The sequence below is a fragment of the Geotrypetes seraphini genome, chromosome 5 (genome assembly GCF_902459505.1).
Source record: "Geotrypetes seraphini chromosome 5, aGeoSer1.1, whole genome shotgun sequence".
NCBI classification, from domain to species: Eukaryota; Metazoa; Chordata; class Amphibia; order Gymnophiona; family Dermophiidae; genus Geotrypetes; species Geotrypetes seraphini.
Window position 1 is genome coordinate 127,212,625 of NC_047088.1, and position 20,134 is coordinate 127,232,758.

The window sequence follows — 20,134 nt, forward strand, 5'->3', positions numbered from 1 at the left end:
ACTAGTTGAAATATGAGCACGTAAAAGCTACGTTGTAGCCATTTTCAGAGCACTATACAGTCCCACATAGGATCCACTTATATATAGAGCACATGATTTAATTTTAATTTTTGTTATTATGTTTTGAAAATAAATGATGATGAATAAGAAATAAAATACTGTTCTGGGACTATGAGTTTGCTAAAATCAACCTGGAAATATAGGATTGTCTCACTCCAATTTTGGATATATAGCAGTTATGAATGCCAGACCTCTAGTACCAGTGTCTTCAGATCCAGAATCACCAGCAATGCTTTTAACACAGAAAACTAATACCAATTCTGCTCCACCAGGAAGTTTTAAGAGTGGCAATATTTACAAATATCAGTGGAAGCAAGTGCAGTATCTCACTGACATTTTCTGGAAGCGTTGGAAAAGAGAATATCTTCCTTCTCTCCAACCACAGAATAAGTGGCAAGACAACAGGCCAAACTTGCACTGCTGAAGGACAGTCAAACTCAGCGTAATAATTGGCCTCTGGGCCTCATCAGTAAAACCTCTCCGCAGTGAGGATTTTATTTATTTATTAATCTTAAAAATTTCTACACCACCTAAGACCTAAAGCACAAACTGGAAAATTAAGATGGTGATCCAAGGAACAGTGAAGACCTTCATTTGACCAGTCACCAAAGTGATCTTATTATATCTTGAAGAAACCTGAGACGAGGATGTCAAGGACCGTTTTCTATCCCAGAGACTCTCTTTTTTGTTGTTTGTTTGTGTTGTCAGTCTCTTGTTTCAGCTCCTGTGAGACTGCCAGAATTTTGTCTATATGCCAATGACATCAAGACAAGTCTTCAAACTTCAGTGACTTATAGACTTTAAATGGACTCTGAAGTATTATTAAGTACTAGTCTTTAAGCCGATACATTAACGGGTGCTAGATAGATGTGTCTGTCTGTCTGTGTTTCTTTATCTCTCTCTCCTTGGCCGCTTGTCTGTATCCCTTCTTTCTCCCCTCCCCCCCAGTAGCAAAGCTGTGTGCCCCCAGCACCACCTCCCCCCCAAATGTGTCTCCATGGCTCTCTTCTGTCTTCCCCCCAGAGCAAGCTGTCTGTCCCCTTTCCCTATCTCTCCCATGGCCCCTTCTGTCTCCCCCATCACACCCCTCCCCCAAAGCAGCCCCCTATCCCTCTCCCTGTCTCTCCATGGCCCCTTCTGTCTTCCCCCCCAGAGCAAAGCTGTTTGCCCCAAGCACACCCCTCCCCCAAAGCAGCCCCCTTTCCCTCTCCCGCTGACTCTCTCTGGCCCCCTTTCTCTGTCTTTCTGTCCCTCTCCCTGCTCCTGTGTCTTTCTTTCTTTCTGTCTCCCCTCCCTCACGCTGTCTGTCTGTCATTTTTCCCCATTTCCCTGTGCAGCAGCATTTCCATCCCAGTTCCCTATGCAGCAGTAACAGCATATTTCCTCCTATCCCCCCCTTTCCTGTGTAGAAGCAAGTAGCAGCATTTTCCCCCACTCACCCTTTCCCTTTTCTTACCTTATCTTCCCTGCTCCGTTCGGCCCCTCCCCCTTCTTTTTACTGCCGTTGTCGATCCGGCCCTGCCTCCTGACCCTCCCACCGACAAACCTCGGGCTCTAGCCGCGTAGGCAGACACTATAAACACGCTGCTTCGTGGCCTTCTACTGGCGATTTCCTCTGCCGCGTCTGTCTCTGATGATGTCATCAGAGCCGCGGGCCAGAGGAAATCGGCAGAGAAGGGTGCGAAGCAGCGTGTTTATAGTGCTGCCTACGCGCTGGAGCCGGTTGCTGCTGCTGCTGGAGTCCGGGGGATTTAGAATAAGGGGACGTATACCTCGGTACTTGATCCGCGCCGCTGCGGCGTCTGACCCGGGGAGCTGGTTCCCGACCCAACCACCGCCTCCTCGAAAACCCTGAGAGCGGGGAGACTGGCCGCCACTTCCGCCTAATTGCCTAGGTCTCTGTCCGTATGGCGGCGTGACAGGGCTCCCGAAACCCCGTCCGGCGGCGGCATGGAGCTGGAAGAGCCCCCCCTCCGCATAGGGTGATGGAGGGCTGCGAAAACCGCCCGGGCCACTGTTGCTGCTGCCGAGATAAGGGGAATTGGGGGAGCGGTAGGTCTGCCCATACATTTCCTATACCGCTTACAAAGGCCGAGAAGAGTCCGTTGGAGGGCAGGGGATGCTAGCGGCCGGCAGCGGTGGAGATCAGGGACGAGGCGCGCATAGCCACTTGTCTTGCCTCGCATGAGGCCAGACCGTAAGCCGCGCATGCGCACTTCCTATGTGTGCTACAGCTCACGGAAAATGGACGCACGCATAGGAAGTGCGCATGCGCGGCTTACCGTTTTATTATATTAGATGAGTAGTAATAGTGTTATCTACAGATACCAGGCAAGGAGTGTTCTGTCCTCATTTTAATGTGAACAGAGTGCTGTTTAAGATGTAAATACTGTACACTGTTGTGGGCTTAGTAAGTGGAGCTCCAGCTCTCATCTGCAGTGCAGATGGCTTATTTTAGAAATATAAACAGTGAGAATATGTGTCTTTAAATCAGTGGTCTCAAACTCACGGCCCGGGAGGCCATATATGGACTATTTTGAGGCCCTCGTTATGTTTATCATAATCACAAAAGTAAAATAAAACAGTTTCTTCATCATATGTCTCTTTAGCTATAAATTACAATATTATTATTAAGACTTAACCAAAAGGAAAGAGCTGCCTTAAGATCTGAAGAACTGTGAGTGTATTATTTCTTTGTTTTAAGTTTGAAATTAAAGAAACCTGCTCAAGAATCACAGAGTCCGGACTGGTAATATTTGGCTTACAAATTCAAAGAGTTTAAACTGGCTGACAATCACTCAGAGTAGTGTGAGGTCTGCATATTTGAGTGTATTTAGACAACTAATATTAATTTAATTCAATTAAATTGCAATTAATGAAAAATAGAAATTCAAATTTTGTCATATTGTACAACAGGCCTTTACACAACACCCACAAGCTGTGACATCAGAGCATCAAAACAAAACACATAAACAACCTACTGTACTGTATGCACTCAAAATCTAAGCAATATATATCAAAAGAAACACAATCAATTGCTTACATTTTTGAGGTCAAATCACTAAAAGTCATTCCTAATCACAAAATAAACAAAATTACTACACAAATATTAACTGCAATGTTTATAAACAATCAAAGAATGTTTATAAATATACTTTGCAGGATTAAATAAGTAACTGGAGCAACAGTTGAATAAAGTTCTGTGATCTTGAAAAACGAAGTGTTTCCACAATTTTGGTCATTAGTGGAAAAAGAAACAGGTTTCTTTGAACAGGAGCATTGATGGTGTGGTGTCCAAGAATGGTCCCTCAATGAAGACTTAAGCTCAGAACGGACTTAAGCTCAGAACGGACTGAGCTGGATGTAACAGAGCAGCTGTTTGCACCGTGTGTGACTGCAGTATCTCAGCAAGCTCCTTCAGGAACAGCCCTTGAAGTTGATTTTGCAGAGACTGTACTGGTACCGATGTTACATGCAGTACAAAAGGTGCAGGCATTGATGGGTGTCGAGGCATTGGTGAGCTTGATGTTCAGGCATGCCTCAGAGGTGACACCAGTTGTAACGATGCTGGCCTGGTCTTGGTGCACCTACGCTTTGAATTGTTTGATGAGGTTGATGCATGGAATAATTCCTGGAATGAAGCCTGAAGAGAGATAGGAGTTTGTGCTTCTTAGTTTTTTTGGTTTTTTTTTACAAACTTCCCCCAAGGGAGGCAGCACAGATAAATCAGAAGTTTTAAGAATGGTTTGGACAATTTCCACTTTTGAGAACATGCTGCTTGCTTGTCCTCAAATAAACTTTAATTTAAAAATTCCACAGAAATACCTTTGAAAATGACCCTAGAATAGGTAAAAAAATAAATTGACCATTGGAGTTTCCCATATAGATTGATATTGTTTTGTATCACTGCTTGCTTAAAGCTTTTTTAAAGCTAGATTTGGTATACAAAGTGCATTATTTTTGTATTGGAAACATAATCAAATATAATGTAAATTGTTTTGGATGCTTCATTGGAAAAGCCTAAGCTACCAAACAATCTTCTTTATTTTTACCTTTTCCCTTTCTGCTACCTTTATCTGCTATATCATCTTTTATAACATTTTCTCTGCTCTGTGATTTGGCAACATCTTCATGTATATCTCCTAGTTGCTTAGTCACATTAACAGATGATTCTTCTGTATTGTTGGTATCATTTGTTTTCTGTTCTATTTCAACCTTTAATCCAGGGTAGGACTGATACATATCTGCCTGAAAATATTCAGTGTCTTGAGATTTTTTTTGCCTTTATTTGTTGAGTAACTTTGTCCTTATTCAATATGTTCTCATCCTCTATTTTATTTTCTTTACTTTGATTTAGTTCCTCACTTGTCATGCTGTTACCATTATCTATTTGTGATTTCTGTTCCTTTGTTTTCCCAAATTCTTCTATATTTGCTTTATCTACATGGTGGTTCTCACTATTTTCTTCCATTTGATTAATCTTGTTATCAAAGCCAAATGCCTCTCCATCATTTTCTACAATGTCTTCTTCTTGATCCTCCATTTTATCATTTTCTATGTCTGACAAAATTTCTTCCTCTGGGCTCTCAGCCTTTTTATTTATCTGCTTGGTTACTATTTTAACAGCCTGCAGACCATTCTCTTTTTCTATTTTTTCACTCTTATTTTCATTATCTAACTCTCTGTTGTCTATGATTCCTTTGTTTCTCTCCCTGTCCTGTTTTATTGTTTCAGTTTCAGTGACAGAAATTTCTTCTTTCTTCTCATGCTGCTCAGCTGTCTGATAACTTTCTTCAGTGGATTCCAAAAACTGTCTGTCTAATTCTGTGGCTTCAACATTCGCTACAGTCTGATTAAGATGAAGTAACTGTTTTCCAGATTCCTGCAATGCTAAATTTCTCTTCTCATCAGCTTTAAAGAACTGTTCTGCTACTTCTCTACTGTGCATCTTAGTAGTACAATCCATTTCCTCCTGTTCAATTTCTACAGCAAGGTTCTGCCTCCCTTTTTTAACAATGTCTTGGGGGCAGGGACATTTGAATCCCTGGATAATTTTCTGATGTGTCTCTGCATCCTCAAAATATAATTTAACATGTTCACTGTTATCCTGTATGGATGATCCTGGATTAGGCTCCCCTTCATCAATCGGTAATATATTGTTCAAAGACTCACCATCTATTTTTTTCCAAAATGCTGTTCGTTACATCATGGCTGCACTGGAATTTCACAGGTGTTTCTGCTTGAGTTATTTCAGTTTTCACTATATCTTTTTTACTTGTCTTCTCTTTTTTGCTTTTCTTTTTTATATCTTTTATGGCTTGCACCTGAATTTTAGTGTCTTTTTCCTGACTGTGATCTCCTGGTGATATCATAGACTCTCTGATTTGTTCTACGTTTGAATCTTCACTTTGATATCCATTATTAGTCTTCTCAGATTTGGTTGGTTTCTGTCCAATTTCATTTGATATTATCCTACAGTCAACCTCTGTCCCTTTTAGCCATTCAGCAGAATTGTTTGGGATTTCCCAACTCTGAACTTCTTCCATTCTACTGCCCTCTCTTATTTTAAAACACTCTACTTTATCACATGTCATATCAAAACATTCCTCTTGTTGTCTCTCCAAATCACAGTTTTTAGCATTGCTTTCATTTTTGCACTGATTTATAATCTTTATCTTTACACTGTTGTAAGTTTCAATTTCTTTTGGAACTGTTTCTTCATTACTCTCATCTTCTAGAGCCAACAAATCAGTAATGCTTTTTTCATTACTGTTAGCTACAAAATCTAAAGCATCCTGAAATTCTTCATTACAACTCTCCCTTTCTTTATCCATAATACCCTGCTGCTTCATTTTTCCCCATGATTGTATTACTATTTGTGTTTCTGGTTTATGAACCCATCTTTGGTCTATGATGCTACCCTGAATTTGCAATGTTTCTGAACTTTCATGCTTTACATTGCAAACACACTCCACTTCTTCACCAGAGGGTAGAAATTTGCTTTTTCCCAACTCATTAATATCATGACTTTTAGCAGAAAAAACACAATCTGAAACACTTGGATTCTGCTCAAGTCTGCTATTTGCACATGTCACTATAAAATAATTATCATGGCCACTGGATCCTTTGGTCTCTGCAATTTCATCATGATGTAATGTCTTTGGATTCGTAATTGCTTTTACAGCTTCCCATGTTTCAGTGTCTTCTTTGTGCTCCTTATTCTCAGTAATCTGCAAGATTTCGCCTTTCTCCTCTTCCTCCAAACTCTCATTTTTCATCTTGACTTCACTGGTTCTGCCTAAAAGACCATGGAGAAAATTGAAGTGACTGATACCGTGTGTTTCAGTGTAAACAATTAGCCTCCTTCCCACTTTCCTCATTAAAACTCAGAAAAGAATAAGCTTTGCCCAATTATATGAGGCAAAAAAGCAACTAAATTAGCAAGGCCTTATTTTAATCAGTTGTAAAGCCACAACCCCATTTCCAAAAATTAATTTAATCATACCCATGATGTGTTCTTAAGCAAATCAAAGGTTTTAATGTGAAACTGTATCAACTCTTTATTCCTGAACAGAATCATTTTTGTATAAGCAAAGCAGATTGTTCTAGAACAGTGGTTCTCAATCCTGTCCTGGGAGACCCCCAGCCAGTCGGGTTTTCAAGATATCCCTAATGAATATGCATGAGAAAGATTGGCATATAATGGAAGTGACATGTATGCAAATCTCTCTCATGCATATTCATTAGGGATATCTTGAAAACCCGACTGGCTGGGGTCCCCCAGGACAGGATTGAAAACCACTCTTCTAAAAGATTTAAAAACAGGTGACATACCTTTGCATAACAGGTGTTTTTAAGTATCATTATTGCATTGGTTTAGTTTCCATCTTATTTCAGACAACTGTTTAACAACATTTTGTTTAAGTGCAAATGTGACCTGCTTAACATGCTTGCCCTTTTGTTGACTGCTTTGAGTTGTCAACATTTCAAATATATAAAACCATTTGATTTATTTCTGCTGAGATACAATTACTCTCCAGACTGCCCAAATTCTGTGTGTATCATTATGCTATGATGTGTTAAGAATGTTCAAACTTATGCTGCTTGATAAGAGGGCTCTAGATTGCATATCAAGATTTTGATTTAAACAGAAGGCAGCAATGTTGGAAATGGATGAAACATACTAAGCACAGATTGCTTTGTAGACATTAAAGATCATGAACAGTATACTCCTTTCAGTAAATGTAAAGTTGCTAATGCCAGAATGTTCTGGCTTAATTCTACCTTTCTCAGATACCAACAAACTGTACAAAGTATAAATGACAAGATAAGCATAAATTTTCATCCTCATCACTTCAGCATTATCATATTATCTTATACAAAAGGTGAGTTATACTTTCCAAGTTAAAACTTACCTTGTAATATCTGATTCACTAAGGGATATTTTTTTCAATTTAATTTTTATGAGGATGGTAACATTTAATAAAGCATGCTTGGCAGTACAGAACTAGAACCATGGAGCCAGTAGACTATTATGATTCATAAATAGAAATACTGAGCTTGAGTTTAACTGAGTAGGAGAGAGCACATTACTTAAACCACATTGAGCTGACCACATGTGCTTAAACCACATTGAGCTGACCATTCCAGTTATTTAGTGGCACTTAATTAGACAGTACTGCTGAACATCCCCCTCTGACCACTAAAGCACTAATCAGTTATTGCAGGGGTAGTTTAGCTGTCCTAATTTTATCCATGAAGCTAACTGTGAAACAGTCTGAAGATCAGCCGATATGTGATTAGCTTCTGGGATCCAGAAGTGGAAGGTCAAACATGCCCCAGCATCGACTATCTGGAGCTAATTCAGCCTGTGGCTGTGAGTAGTTTACCATTTACATACTGAATGTTGACTCCACCAAAATATGCTAATATCATGGATTCTTGTTTGAACATCTATTCACAATATGTGTATTGTAATGGTATTCTACTTCAGATTGCAAAGCTGCACTAGACATGCATATCTGAGAGCCGCTTTACTATTTTTAATTACAGATCATAATTTTGTCTATTCTGGATGTTAGGAACAAAATGAGCGTGTGCTCAAATCTCCTAGATGCAGAAAAATGCACAAGTGACACAAGAAAACCATGCAGCATGCTCAGTTAATAGCTAAAGTATCAAGAACTTGTCAAATTTCATTGAATCAAAATACGATGAAAGAATGATTGGGCATATCAGGGATATGTATAAGTAATAACATTCAAAAACTCACTTGGGCACACAGCCTCAGTTGTTTTTAAAATTGGAGATATTTCCAAATTAACCTTTGCAGAAGGCTCAAAATGTCCTTCATTCTTAGCTGAAGTCTCTCCATTGGTGGATATCTCAAAGTTCAGAATTATCCCATGTTCCTGCAGGTAAGACAACAGGGTTTTTCTGATATATTAGGAGCTTAGCTCACATTATTGTAGGAAATACAAAGGAAATTATACCATGTCAGTACCTTTAATTTACAATTTAGACTAGGGTTGCACATTTAGGGGGAAATTCTGTATAGGATGCTAGTTTCAGCAGCCGCCTAAGAAGTGGCTGAGAATAGCAAACTAGCATCCTATACAGAATTGCATCTGCCCTAATGGAAAGAAGTTTAACTCCCATCTAACTGGCACCCATGTCACAGGTGCCAGTAAGAGAATCACACCTGATCTCTTGCCATCAGCTGATTGCAGCAAGGAAATCTCCCTGCCACGATCAGCTGAGTGGCCTTGCAGGGAACTCCCCCCCCCCCCCCGTATGAAGTCGACTGGCAGGAGGGATGCCCACTCCTGCTGGAACTCTTCGAACCACCCCTGAGATATCCCCCAGCAAGAGGGATGCCCACTCCTTCCTGCTGTCATCCCCCTCACCCAATGACACCCCGACCTTACTACCTGTAAACCTCGACACCCTCCAGTCCCCCCCCCCTGTGTTTTTAAGATGAAAATTTGGCACAAAGGAATGTAAATACCTTCTGGCCGGCAGGCCAGCCACTCCAAAATGGCAGGCTTTCCTGTTTGCAGTGCTTTCTGGGATGCGCTGGGTAGGGGCCTAAAGCTCTGATTGGCCTAGATGCCTAAGGCCCCTCCCACAGGAGGGGCTTTAGGCACCTCAACCAAACAGAATCACTAGGAAGTAGGCTAAGAATGAAACAAATCTTCTGAAGCCCAGGGAAGCCAAGGACCCAGTGCAGGTAAGAGGGAGAAGGAGTTTCAGTTGGAGATGAGCTCATGGAGCTTGGGGACAATTTTCCCATAATCTTAGAAGTAGGGTCCGAGATGAATTGGGAGTCAGTTGAATGAGGAAGATAGGTGCCTCAGGAAGGATACTGTAAGCAATTTGTTGGCTTGTTACTGCTGAATATTAGATTGGGAGGAGATGGCTAATGTAACATACTAGAGAAGTTACTCTTGTTGCTTGAAAAGTGGGAGAAAGTTTAGTGAGAAATAACAGTTCTGAGGAAACCTGCTGTGGAAGAGGGGATTAAAACCTTTTTTTCCACAGTTGTGCTAATAAAGCCAGAGCTAGCTCAGGCAAAAGAAAAACTAAAGAGGCCAGGGAGCCTGAACAACTTTAAGGCTGGGGGCCTGGTATAGTGGGCTAGGAGGGAAAGAAGGTGGGTCCCTGCCCCAGGTTTAGAAAGGAGGTGGTTCAAGAGTTACAACATTCCTTTTGGTTCTTCCCTTTCCAGGGTTATGTAAAAGCCATAGGATATTTCAAACCCGTCAGACGGGGAACTTTGGGAGGGATTTGGCCATTTAGACTAGGGTGAATAGGCTTCCTACCCACTGAGCCTAGGGTATTGTTGGGTCCAGTTCATTTTTTTTTTTTTTAATAGTAGTTCAAAGCAAGTTCATTCAAGGACAGTATCTATTTCTCTTCTCCCTGTTGAACTTACAATCTAATTTTGTACCTGAGGAAATGGAGGGTTAAGTGACTTGCCCAGAGTCACAATGAGTGTTAATGGGATTTGAAACTTGGCTTCTCTGTTTCCCAGCCCACTCAAGAACCTCTAGGCTACTCCTCCATTCTCTTCAAATTAAATAGCCCAAAAGAAAATTTATTGTATACCATGAGTGAAATTGCTTACCAAAAGCACTTCCTCTCTCTGCTGCAGTATCTCTTTAACTTTGTTGAACTGAAACTGCAACATACTATGAGCATACTTTTGTCTTTCCAGCTCCTGCCAGGAACAAAGAGATATTTTATTTAAGCAGGATTCATCATCATGGAAATACAGTGTTCCAATTCACCAGAAAAACCAAAGTCAATGAAATGTGACTTCTACTAAAATTTTCAGTCTGGACTGATCCAGAAAAATTGAAAATTTTTAACAATAAAGGACATATTTTACAAATCTAATTATTTGAATATTTATTAAAGATAAATTTAAAATTGATAGGTCAACTTGAATTTAACATTGACATCCAAATATTGCTCCTTAGGCTTTGCAAAAGCTGGGAGTAGTGTAAAGACTGAAATGATGTCCCAATGAAAGGGAGTCCATATATAGTGATACTTAACATCTGGACTAAGCAGATAAAATTGCTCCCCATATACAGTTAAGTGGGCACCTTCTTTTAAGTGCTCCAATGCCATGCAATGAGAACCTACTTTATAATGGCATCTGAGCATCTGAGCACACATTGATACACTTAAAAATTAGACACCTGCAGACATAGCAGCTTTTGTTCTAACTGTGACAAGATTATAGGTAACTGATTTTATTTTGTAAGTTGCACCCATAAATGGCAACACTGCCAGTTCTTCCTGTATGAATGTCACCTTGCATTTATGCACTATGTCACTTAAATGCACTTTTACAGAATAGCACTTAATTGTTCTATTGCCAATTACATGCATAAGTTTACACTTACCAGTGAAAGCTCTAGTATTCTGTGCAAATGGAATGTAAATACTGGCATCCAGTTATAGAAATGCCCTAATAGCATTCATTTAATAATGAAGGTAACTTGAGAGAGAAAGCACACCCTAAACAGAAATAAAAAAGCCCAAAACAGAAAACTAGTGCTGCTGGGGGATTCCATCATCAGAGGGATTAACTTAGAACACAGGGCAAGGAGACCAAAATAGTAAAATGCCTTCCAGGATCCTCAGCTACCAGGAGTTCCAGACAAATGCTGACTATAATTAAGGAAGAAACTAAGAGGTTCATAATTGAAATGAAAATACTTCTAAAAACCTGCTTAAATCTGCTCTTGGACGACCTAAAAGTGCCGATAATCGAAATGGGTTTTAGACGTATCTCGAGGCATCTTAGGCCTTTTGCCTGCCACTGTGCATTCAGAGTGAAAAGGGGCATTTTTCGAGGAGTAGTTAGGGCGGGAGGTGGGCGGGATGTGGGATGACCAAACTTAGTCATCCTGCAGCAATAATCAAAAGTTTGACGAGATTCCCTAGATAAAACTTATACATTGTGACTTAGGCGATCTAAAAACAGGTCTAAGTGCCCAGAAGGTATCCAAAATGACCAGAAAACTACTGCAGTTAACCACTGCAGTTTGCAATCATTCCCCAACCCAATTTTCCCTGACCCGATTCACTAACCTTGTGGCCAATCAATCTCTGACCCAATCTGAACATGCAAATGAGGGGAAATTGCATGCATAAGTAGGAAGGCAGCGATTCACTAAACAGAAGAAGGAACACCGATTGGGCTTGCCGATTCAAAGTGAAGCGACTGCTGAGGACTAGTCGCTTCACTTCCTTACAGACTCTCCTGCCCTTTAAAACCATGGGCTCGCAGTGCGCATTTTGCAGAATATATAAAAAAAGAAACATTCCTTTTTTATATATTTTGCAAAGAGCGCATTGTGAGCCTATGGTTTTAACCCGACAAAAGTGCCTCCTCCCTGAACCAAAAAAAATGCTCCCCCCCCCCCGCACCGATGCCTGCCACCGTCATGGTGGCCATTGGGCCCAGTTTCCCCAAAAAAAACCTCCCTGATGCTGCATACCCATTCCTCCCCACATGTGGACCCATTCCTCCCCACATGTGAGCGAGCGAATGAATATGGCAGGAGGGATGCCAACAACCTCCTGCCATTGCAAACCCCCCACCCCATCCCCATACCATTAAAAAGTTGGGAGCAGGAGAGATGCTCAGTCCCTCCTGCTTCAGGCCTCCTCCTATGACGAACTGCGGCCTTACGACCTGCCTCAGTGTGTAGCGTGATTTGCAAATATCTACCACACTCCGTACATAAATTGTCTCTCTTTTCCCCTCCCCCCTCTTTTCCTTTCTCTTCCTTTCTTTCAAGGTTTAATAAGTATTTTGTATATAGTAATTGCATTCTTAGTAGACTGTGTGCTTTTAGAAACATAGAAAGATGACGGCAGATAAGGGCTATAGCCCATCAAGTCTGCCCACTCTATTGACCCACCCCTTTAAGTCTACTGACCCCCTTAATCATACAGCCACTCTACTGACCCGCTCCTTCAAGTCTATACCCTAGCGACCCTATTCCTTGACTTGACCCTTGTAGGGAACCCACATAGGTATCCCATTTATTCTTAAAGTCTGGGATGCTGCTGGCCTCAATCACCTGCACTGGAAGCTTGTTCCAATGCTCAGACACTCTTTCCGTGAAGAAATACTTCTTGGTGTCTCCACGAAACTTCCCTCCCCTGAGTTTGAGCGGATGTCCCCTTGTGGTCGAGAGTCCTTTGAGAAGAAAGATATCATCTTCCACCTCGACACATCCCGTGATGTACTTAAATGTCTCAATCATGTCTCCCCTTTCCCTACGCTCTTCATATGTAGTGTTGGAGGTAAATCATTTAAGTACTTGGGCTTAAAGTAAAAATGATTTCTAATTGGAATTCTGAAGAAAAGTCTGGAGTCCACCCCTGCCTCAGACATCTTATCCAGGTGCTGTGCTAAAAGCACCTATTCCCAAAAGACATGGCAGCTAAGGCGAATACACAAAAGCATGGATCACTGTTCACTGTTCACAAAAGCCTGTTCACTGTCTACAAGGATATCTAATCAGATGACATCACCGAAATAAAGTCTGCCTTGCTCTGTGATACACTACGGTATGATTGGATGTGGGATAGAAACAGTCCTGCATTTTGATGCATCCTGGGAATCCTCCCCACATCTATAAAGCATGGATACCATGTGGGGTCCGGTCCTCTTTCCTTCCTCACTCTTGCCATCTTCCTTCGGACCAGTGCTGTACCAAGCTGCAGCACCTGCAAACATGTGCTGTTCTGCAAACATGTGCTTGGCCTTCTAAGGACTTTTTCAACCCACATGTGTGAGTAATCTTAAAGAAACTTTGTCTGTGTATGTCAGTTAATTCTTGTTTAAAGATCCCACTTGTAACTACTGCTTACCTGCTTGATTAAAGTTTCTGTTTTCTTATATATTTTCTGTGTCTTAGTCTTGATTAAGTAATTCTTATGACAGAGCTGTTTTAATCAAGCAAGCTAACTTCTCCCTCCTAAAAATTAATAGTGTTTTATAATATATATCTCTCTAAGCCAGACAGGAATATATATTATTGGTGGAGATAAGTATTAGAACATATTTTAATGAACGTGGGCAGTAATTATAATGTAATAGGTGTTATAATGTAATGTAAAATGTTATAATGCACCTATTACATTACAATGCACCTATTATAATGTAATTATAATGTAATTATAATGTAATAGGTGCATCAGAGCCTAAGGCTCTGATTGGCTCAGACACCTTGGGCTTCTCCCTTGGGAGGGTCCCAGGGCACCTTAGCCAATCAGGGACTTCCTTAGGGAGGAGTCTAAAGAAGTCCCTAATTGGCCATCGTTTTTGGCCAATCCGGGACTTCCTTAGACTCCTCCCTAAGGAAGTCCCTGATTGGCTGAGGTGCCCCGGGCCCCTCCCAAGGGAGAAGCCTGAGGCACCTGAGCCAATCATGGCCTTAGGCCCCTCCCCGTGCATCACATGATGCACCGAGGCAGGGCCAAAGGCCTCAGTTTGTTGGAGGAGGAGGCCTGAAGCAGGAGGGACTGAGCGCCCCTCCTGCTCCCAACTTTTTAAAGGTACAGGGAGGGGGTGGGCCAGGCCCGGCCTGGCTGATGGCAGTGGGAGGTTTGCAATGGCAGGAGGGAGTTGGCATCCCTCCTGCTTTTGTCTTCGACGGGACCGCGTTTGTGTGTATGGAGGGAATTTTGGGGCATTTTTGGGGGGGTTCGAAGAGGGAGGGGGCACTTTGTCAGGAGGGGCTTTTTATATACAGTATATTTTTTAATTGAGCAGTTATTTAGCGTGTTTAATACACGTAAAATATCTGCCCGATTAAAAAATAAATAAAAAAAGCTGGCAGAAGCCCTGATAGCAATGACAGGAGGCTGCTTTTCCTGTCACTACTGTCAGGGCTTTGCCCTGACTTAATCTCTTTTGAGTCAGTTTGCATGCAAATCATTTGCATGCAAACTTGATAGTGAATCAATCGCTGTTTTAAAATCATCCAGGAATCAGCCAACAGCAATTGACTCCCTATCCTTTAGTGAATCTGGGCCAAAGTGCAGACTGTTAATCAACTAGGTGGTAAGTGGGATCAGCTTCATAGTCAGATGCGTGCAAGACATAAGCTCGCAGACAAATAGGAGCAGACAACTGAGCGTAAAGACAAGTGAGCTCAAGATAACTGAGCCAAGACATAAGCGCGCGAACAAATGGGAGCAGACAAGTGAGCGCAAGACAATTCAGCGCAAGACAATTCAGCGTGCAAGACAAGTGTGCCAAGACATCTGAGTGCAGACAAGTGAGTGCAAGATAAATGAGCGCAAGACATCTGAGGAAAAGTTCAGTTTTCAGTAATAATGGCAAGGCAGCGGGAACACAATGTCGGCGCACGTTTGACCTGCGCATTTTCTCCTGTCACCAGACAATAGTGCGCAGGATGCTATATTGCAAGGTAAATTGTGGGTTCATAGTCCAATGGGTGCAAGACATATTGTGCTTTACATATTGTGTTTTGATGCCCATAGTGCCTTCTTCCTATGCCTGGGATGTCTATTCCTCTGATCCAAGCTAACCTGATTCATCCCTCCTCTCTCCCAGTTCATAGTCAAATGCTAATTTAACCAGGCCTCCTACTAGAGGTGTGTAACATTCATTAAGTTCTGATATTTACGTTATTCTAAGTTTACCATCTGGAATCATTTATTTGTGTTTATCTTGCAGGATATTTTTGTTCTATGAATTCACAAAATGTGTTAAAGCTAATGGCTAATTACATTAGCATGATAATCTTTACATGACAGAATATATTTTTAAAGTGTTTATGAAGTTCATTTTCTCATTGTAGTTTTAGAGGTTAAAATAAATGACCATGGCAATTCAGGACTCAGTAGTTGTATAATAATGTATTTATTTCAGGTTAACTGTGTCATTTAACAAAGCATAATAAAGTGAACATATAGAATGGACAAAACAGGTCCCCCAGGGCAAAGTTAAATGCAATATAAGTATTAATGAACACAATTAAGCATGACTTGAACAGTGAATAATAACATTAAAATGTTACCACTACATAATTCGCAAAATTCGCAAAATTCATTGACTAAAACTGTCCCCTCCCTCACTAGAACTCCCCTCCCTGTAAACGCCTTTTCTTTCTCTCAAGAAGCTCCTCATGTATTCAGGTATCCTCTACCCATAGAACTCCAATTCATATGTAAGTTCTAAAGTATTCAGGTATTCATTACCCATAGAACTCCAATTAGTACGTAAGTTTCCCATTTAGACTATTGTATTGTATTTAGACTCATTGTATGGTATTGTATTTAGACTTATTGTATTGTATTGTATTTAGACTCATTGTATTGTATTGTATGTAGACTTATTGTATTGTATTAAGACCTTTTGTTATTCGCTGAATGTCCAGTCTTCTTACAATGTAAACCGCCTAGAAGTCGCCTGACTATGGCAGTATAGAAAAGTTATTATTATTATTATTATAGTTTACAATTTAAATTATAGGTGCTGTTAAGCTTATCAGGGCAGGGAGATTCCTTTATAATTTTTATTAAGTTTTATTTATTGTTAGAAATACAAGTTGAAAGCTAGGTAATGAAAGGAAAGATGATCACTTAAACTGGTAAGGGTGGTGACAGACTAATATGACCGTCAGTATGTTAAGTAATGGAAAAGAGCATTCCAAACTGAATGTAATGTAATGTAATAAAATATAGGAATGTAATGTAATATAATAAAATATAGGAATAGGCTGCTGATGAGGGCGGCTGGGACGAGGATGCTGGCATAGACTTGGCTTTAAACTGGGGAGTAGGGGAAAGCTGATAGTCGATCTGACCTCGACACATCGGACAAAAGTATCAAATAAGGATACTGAGCCAGGACATTGTAAAAAAGGACTCGGGACTGAGTAGGAATTTTTGGAAAAAGAACCCAAGGACGCAATGCAGGGGCCCAAGGCACAAATGAAACTAGCAAGCAGAACTAAGAGAGAACAACAGGAGCCAGAGGGGCAACCAAAAATGGGGAAACAGGCTGAGGACGAAACAGACACACAGCAGGAGGAGGATGAACGAGACGAGGCTCGGGGACTGGCAACTCATGAGGGGGTCAGCAGGAGCGCCAAACCACGAAAAAAACCAGCAGGGAGGGCAAACAACCGGGACTTACATTGCCTATACACTAATGCTAGGAGCCTAAGGGCCAAAATGGGAGAGCTGGAAGTCATAGCCAGTAAGAAGGACCTAGACATAATTGGAGTCACAGAAATGTGGTGGACTGATGACAACAAATGGGATGTGGCCATACCAGGGTACAAACTCTACAGGAGAGACAGGACACACAAGAAGGGTGGAGGAATAGCGCTATATATAAAGGACTCCATACCTTCAACCAGGATGGAAACAACAGTAAGGGCGGATGGCTTGGGTTAAGCTACCAGGAGGAACTGGAGCAGACATAAAATTGGGTCTGTACTATTTCCCACCTGGACAACCGGAAGCAATCGACCAAGACCTGGAGGCTGAAATGAGGCAGGTATGCAAAAGCGGAAGTGTTGTGGTAATGGGGGACTTCAACTACCCTGGGATAGACTGGAGTATTGGACACTCAAACTGCACGAGGGAGACCAAATTCCTGGAGGCCACGAGGGACTGTTTCATGGAACAGCTGTTCATGGAACCAACACAGGGAGAAGCCACTCTTGACCTAATCCTCAACGGGCTAGGGGGACCCGCCAAGGAGGTGGCGGTACTAGCACCACTAGGAAATAGCGATCACAACATGATCCAGTGGATCCAGTGGATCATTTAAGGTGAAAAGAACCACAACGACAGCACTCAACTTCAAAAAAGGGAATTATGATGCCATGAGGAAAATGGTGGGAAAGAAACTCAACGGCAACGCAAGGAAGATGGAATCTGTAGAAAAAGCCTGGTCCCTACTCAAGGGCACAGTGCACGAAGCACAGAACCTGTACGTTCCCAGGTTCAGGAAAGGGTGCAAAAAAAAATCGAACAAAAAACCCAGTGTGGATAACAAATGCAGTGAAAAAGGCGATAAGTGACAAGAAAGCATCGTTCAAAAAATGGAAAAAGGACCAAACAAAGGACAACCAAAAGGAGCACAAAGGGAGTGTCACTGAGTGGTTAGGAAAGCAAAAAGAGAATATGAGGAGAGACTGGCGGAAGCAACAAACTTCAAATCGTTCTTCAGATACGTGAAGGGGAAGCAACCGGCAAGGGAGGAAGTGGGGCCATTGGATGATGGAGACAAAAAGGGAGTGGTAAAGGAGGAAAAAGAGATAGCTGACAGGTTGAATAAGTTCTTCACGTCAGTCTTCACGAGGGAGGACACATCCAATATTCCGGAACCTGAGGAGATCGTAAATGGGGATCAGGATGAAAAGCTGGTCCAACTAGAGGTAAGCCTCTAGTTGGACCAGCCTGTCTGTCTGTCTGTCTGAGATGTCCTCAGGCAGATAGACAGACTAAAGAGCGACAAATCGCCAGGTCCGGACGGCATTCACCCAAGGGTACGCAAGGAACTAAGGAACAAATTGCAGAGCCACTTCGCCAAATATGTAACCTATCCTTAAAAACTGGAGAGATCCCGGAGGACTGGAAAATAGCAAATGTCACGCCCATCTTCAAGAAGGGTTCAAGGGGTGACCCGGGAAACTACAGGCTGGTGAGCTTGACCTCGGTCCCGGGAAAGATGATGGAAGCACTGATTAAGGACAGCATCTGTGAACACATAGAAAACAATGGACAGCTAAAGTCAAGTCAGCACGGCTTCTGCAAGGGTACGTCATGCCTCACAAACTTATTGTACTTCTTTGAGGGGGTAAACAGCCAGGTGGATAAAGGGGAATCCATAGACATCATTTACCTTGACTTCCAAAAAGCCTTCGACAAGGTACCACACGAACGACTGCTCAAGAAGCTGTGGAATCACGGGGTGCAAGGGGAGGTCCACCGATGGATCAAAAACTGGCTGGCAGGCAGGAAACAGAGGGTTGGAGTAAGGGCCATTACTCAGACTGGCAATGGGTCACGAGCGGAGTTCCGCAGGGGTCGGTGCTGGGACCGCTCCTGTTCAATATATTTATTAACGACTTGGAGGTGGGAACAAAATGTGAGATTATTAAATTTGCGGATGACACCAAACTCTACAGCAGGGTTAAAACCACGGAAGACTGCGAAGATCTCCAAAGGGACCTAACGACAGTGGAAGAGTGGCAAATGAGGCTTTAACATAGGGAAATGCAAGGTCATGCATGTAGGGAAAACGAACCCGATGTTCACCTACAAAATGGGGGGGATCACTGCTAGGAGTAAGTAACCTTGAAAGAGACCTGGAAGTGATGGTAGACACAACATTGAAGGCGTCGGCACAGTGCGCCACAGCCTCAAGGAAAGCAAACAAAATGTTGGGTATCATTAAGAAGGGTATCACGACCAGGACGAAGGAAGTAATCCTGCCACTGTATCGTGCGCCCGCATCTGGAGTACTGTATCCAGTACTGGTCGCCGTACCTCAAGAAGGACATGGCAGTACTTGAGGGAGTCCAGAGAAGAGCAATTAAACTGATAAAGGGTATGGAAAACCTCTCATATACTGACAGACTGAAAAAGCTGGGACTGTTCTCCCTGGAAAAGTGGAGACTTAGAGGAAACCTTCAAGATCCTGAAGGGCATAGAAAAGGTAGATAGGGACAGATTTTTCAGATTATGGGGAACCACAAGTACAAGGGGGCACTCGGAGAAATTAAAAGAGGACAGGTTTAGAACAAACACTAGGAAGTTCTTTTTCACCCAGAGGGTGGTGGATACATGGAACGCGCTTCCGGAGGCTGTGATAGGCCGGAGCACGTTACAAGGCATCAAAGAAGGCTTGGATAGGTTCCTAGAGGATAAAAGGATTGAGGGGTACAGATAGGAGTAGAGGTAGGTTATAGGGATAGTCAGGGACACTGCTCAGGCAATAGGCCTGATGGGCCGCCGCGGGAGTGGACCGCTGGGCGAGATGGACCTCTGGTCTGCCTCAGCGGAGGCAACTTCTTATGTTCTTATGTTCTGTTTAACAGAGTACTTCTCGTTCAATGAGAAAGTATTGTTCCCCATCAAGGGCATCGTACAAATGGACATCGTACAGATGGACAGGGAGTGGAGGAAACTCCAGTGCCTGTTCAATGCCAGTGCTATGACCCCTCGCTCAGTAAGTACCTATTACATTTACATTGTAAAAAATGGGGAAAACATTATGGGAGATGAAGGAGTGCATTTAGGGAGAGGGATTTTATAGTTTCTGAAAAAGATTATTCTCATGCTATTACTTCAGAAGACCTGTTTCCCTGTTTTATTAATGGTAGGTAGTTTATCATATTTTTATAAAATACAGAAATCACATTGTTAGGTTATGAAAGGAAAGATGACCACATAACAATTATCCTGTGATGTACATGAGTATCCCAGCCACCTCCTGGAACAGGTCTAGTATGATGCCTTCACCCATATTACCACCACTGTCTGAATATCCTCTGCTGTT

The 20,134-nt window shown here is 42.1% G+C and overlaps 1 protein-coding gene across 1 annotated transcript in view; it reads right to left on the reverse strand.

Annotated features, from left to right (window-relative positions):
* Positions 1–2,874: 2,874 nt before the first annotated feature.
* The window catches only part of LRRFIP1 (LRR binding FLII interacting protein 1), a 296,086-nt gene continuing 278,826 nt past the window's right edge, over positions 2,875–20,134 (reverse strand). Inside the window, exons 5-7 of the mRNA XM_033946260.1 lie at positions 10,187–10,279; positions 8,333–8,471; positions 2,875–6,358 (exon numbers count right to left, since the gene is read on the reverse strand). Coding sequence (XP_033802151.1) covers positions 5,229–6,358; positions 8,333–8,471; positions 10,187–10,279 — 1,362 coding nt within the window. The 3' untranslated portion in view covers positions 2,875–5,228. The remainder of the gene's footprint in view (positions 6,359–8,332; positions 8,472–10,186; positions 10,280–20,134) is intronic.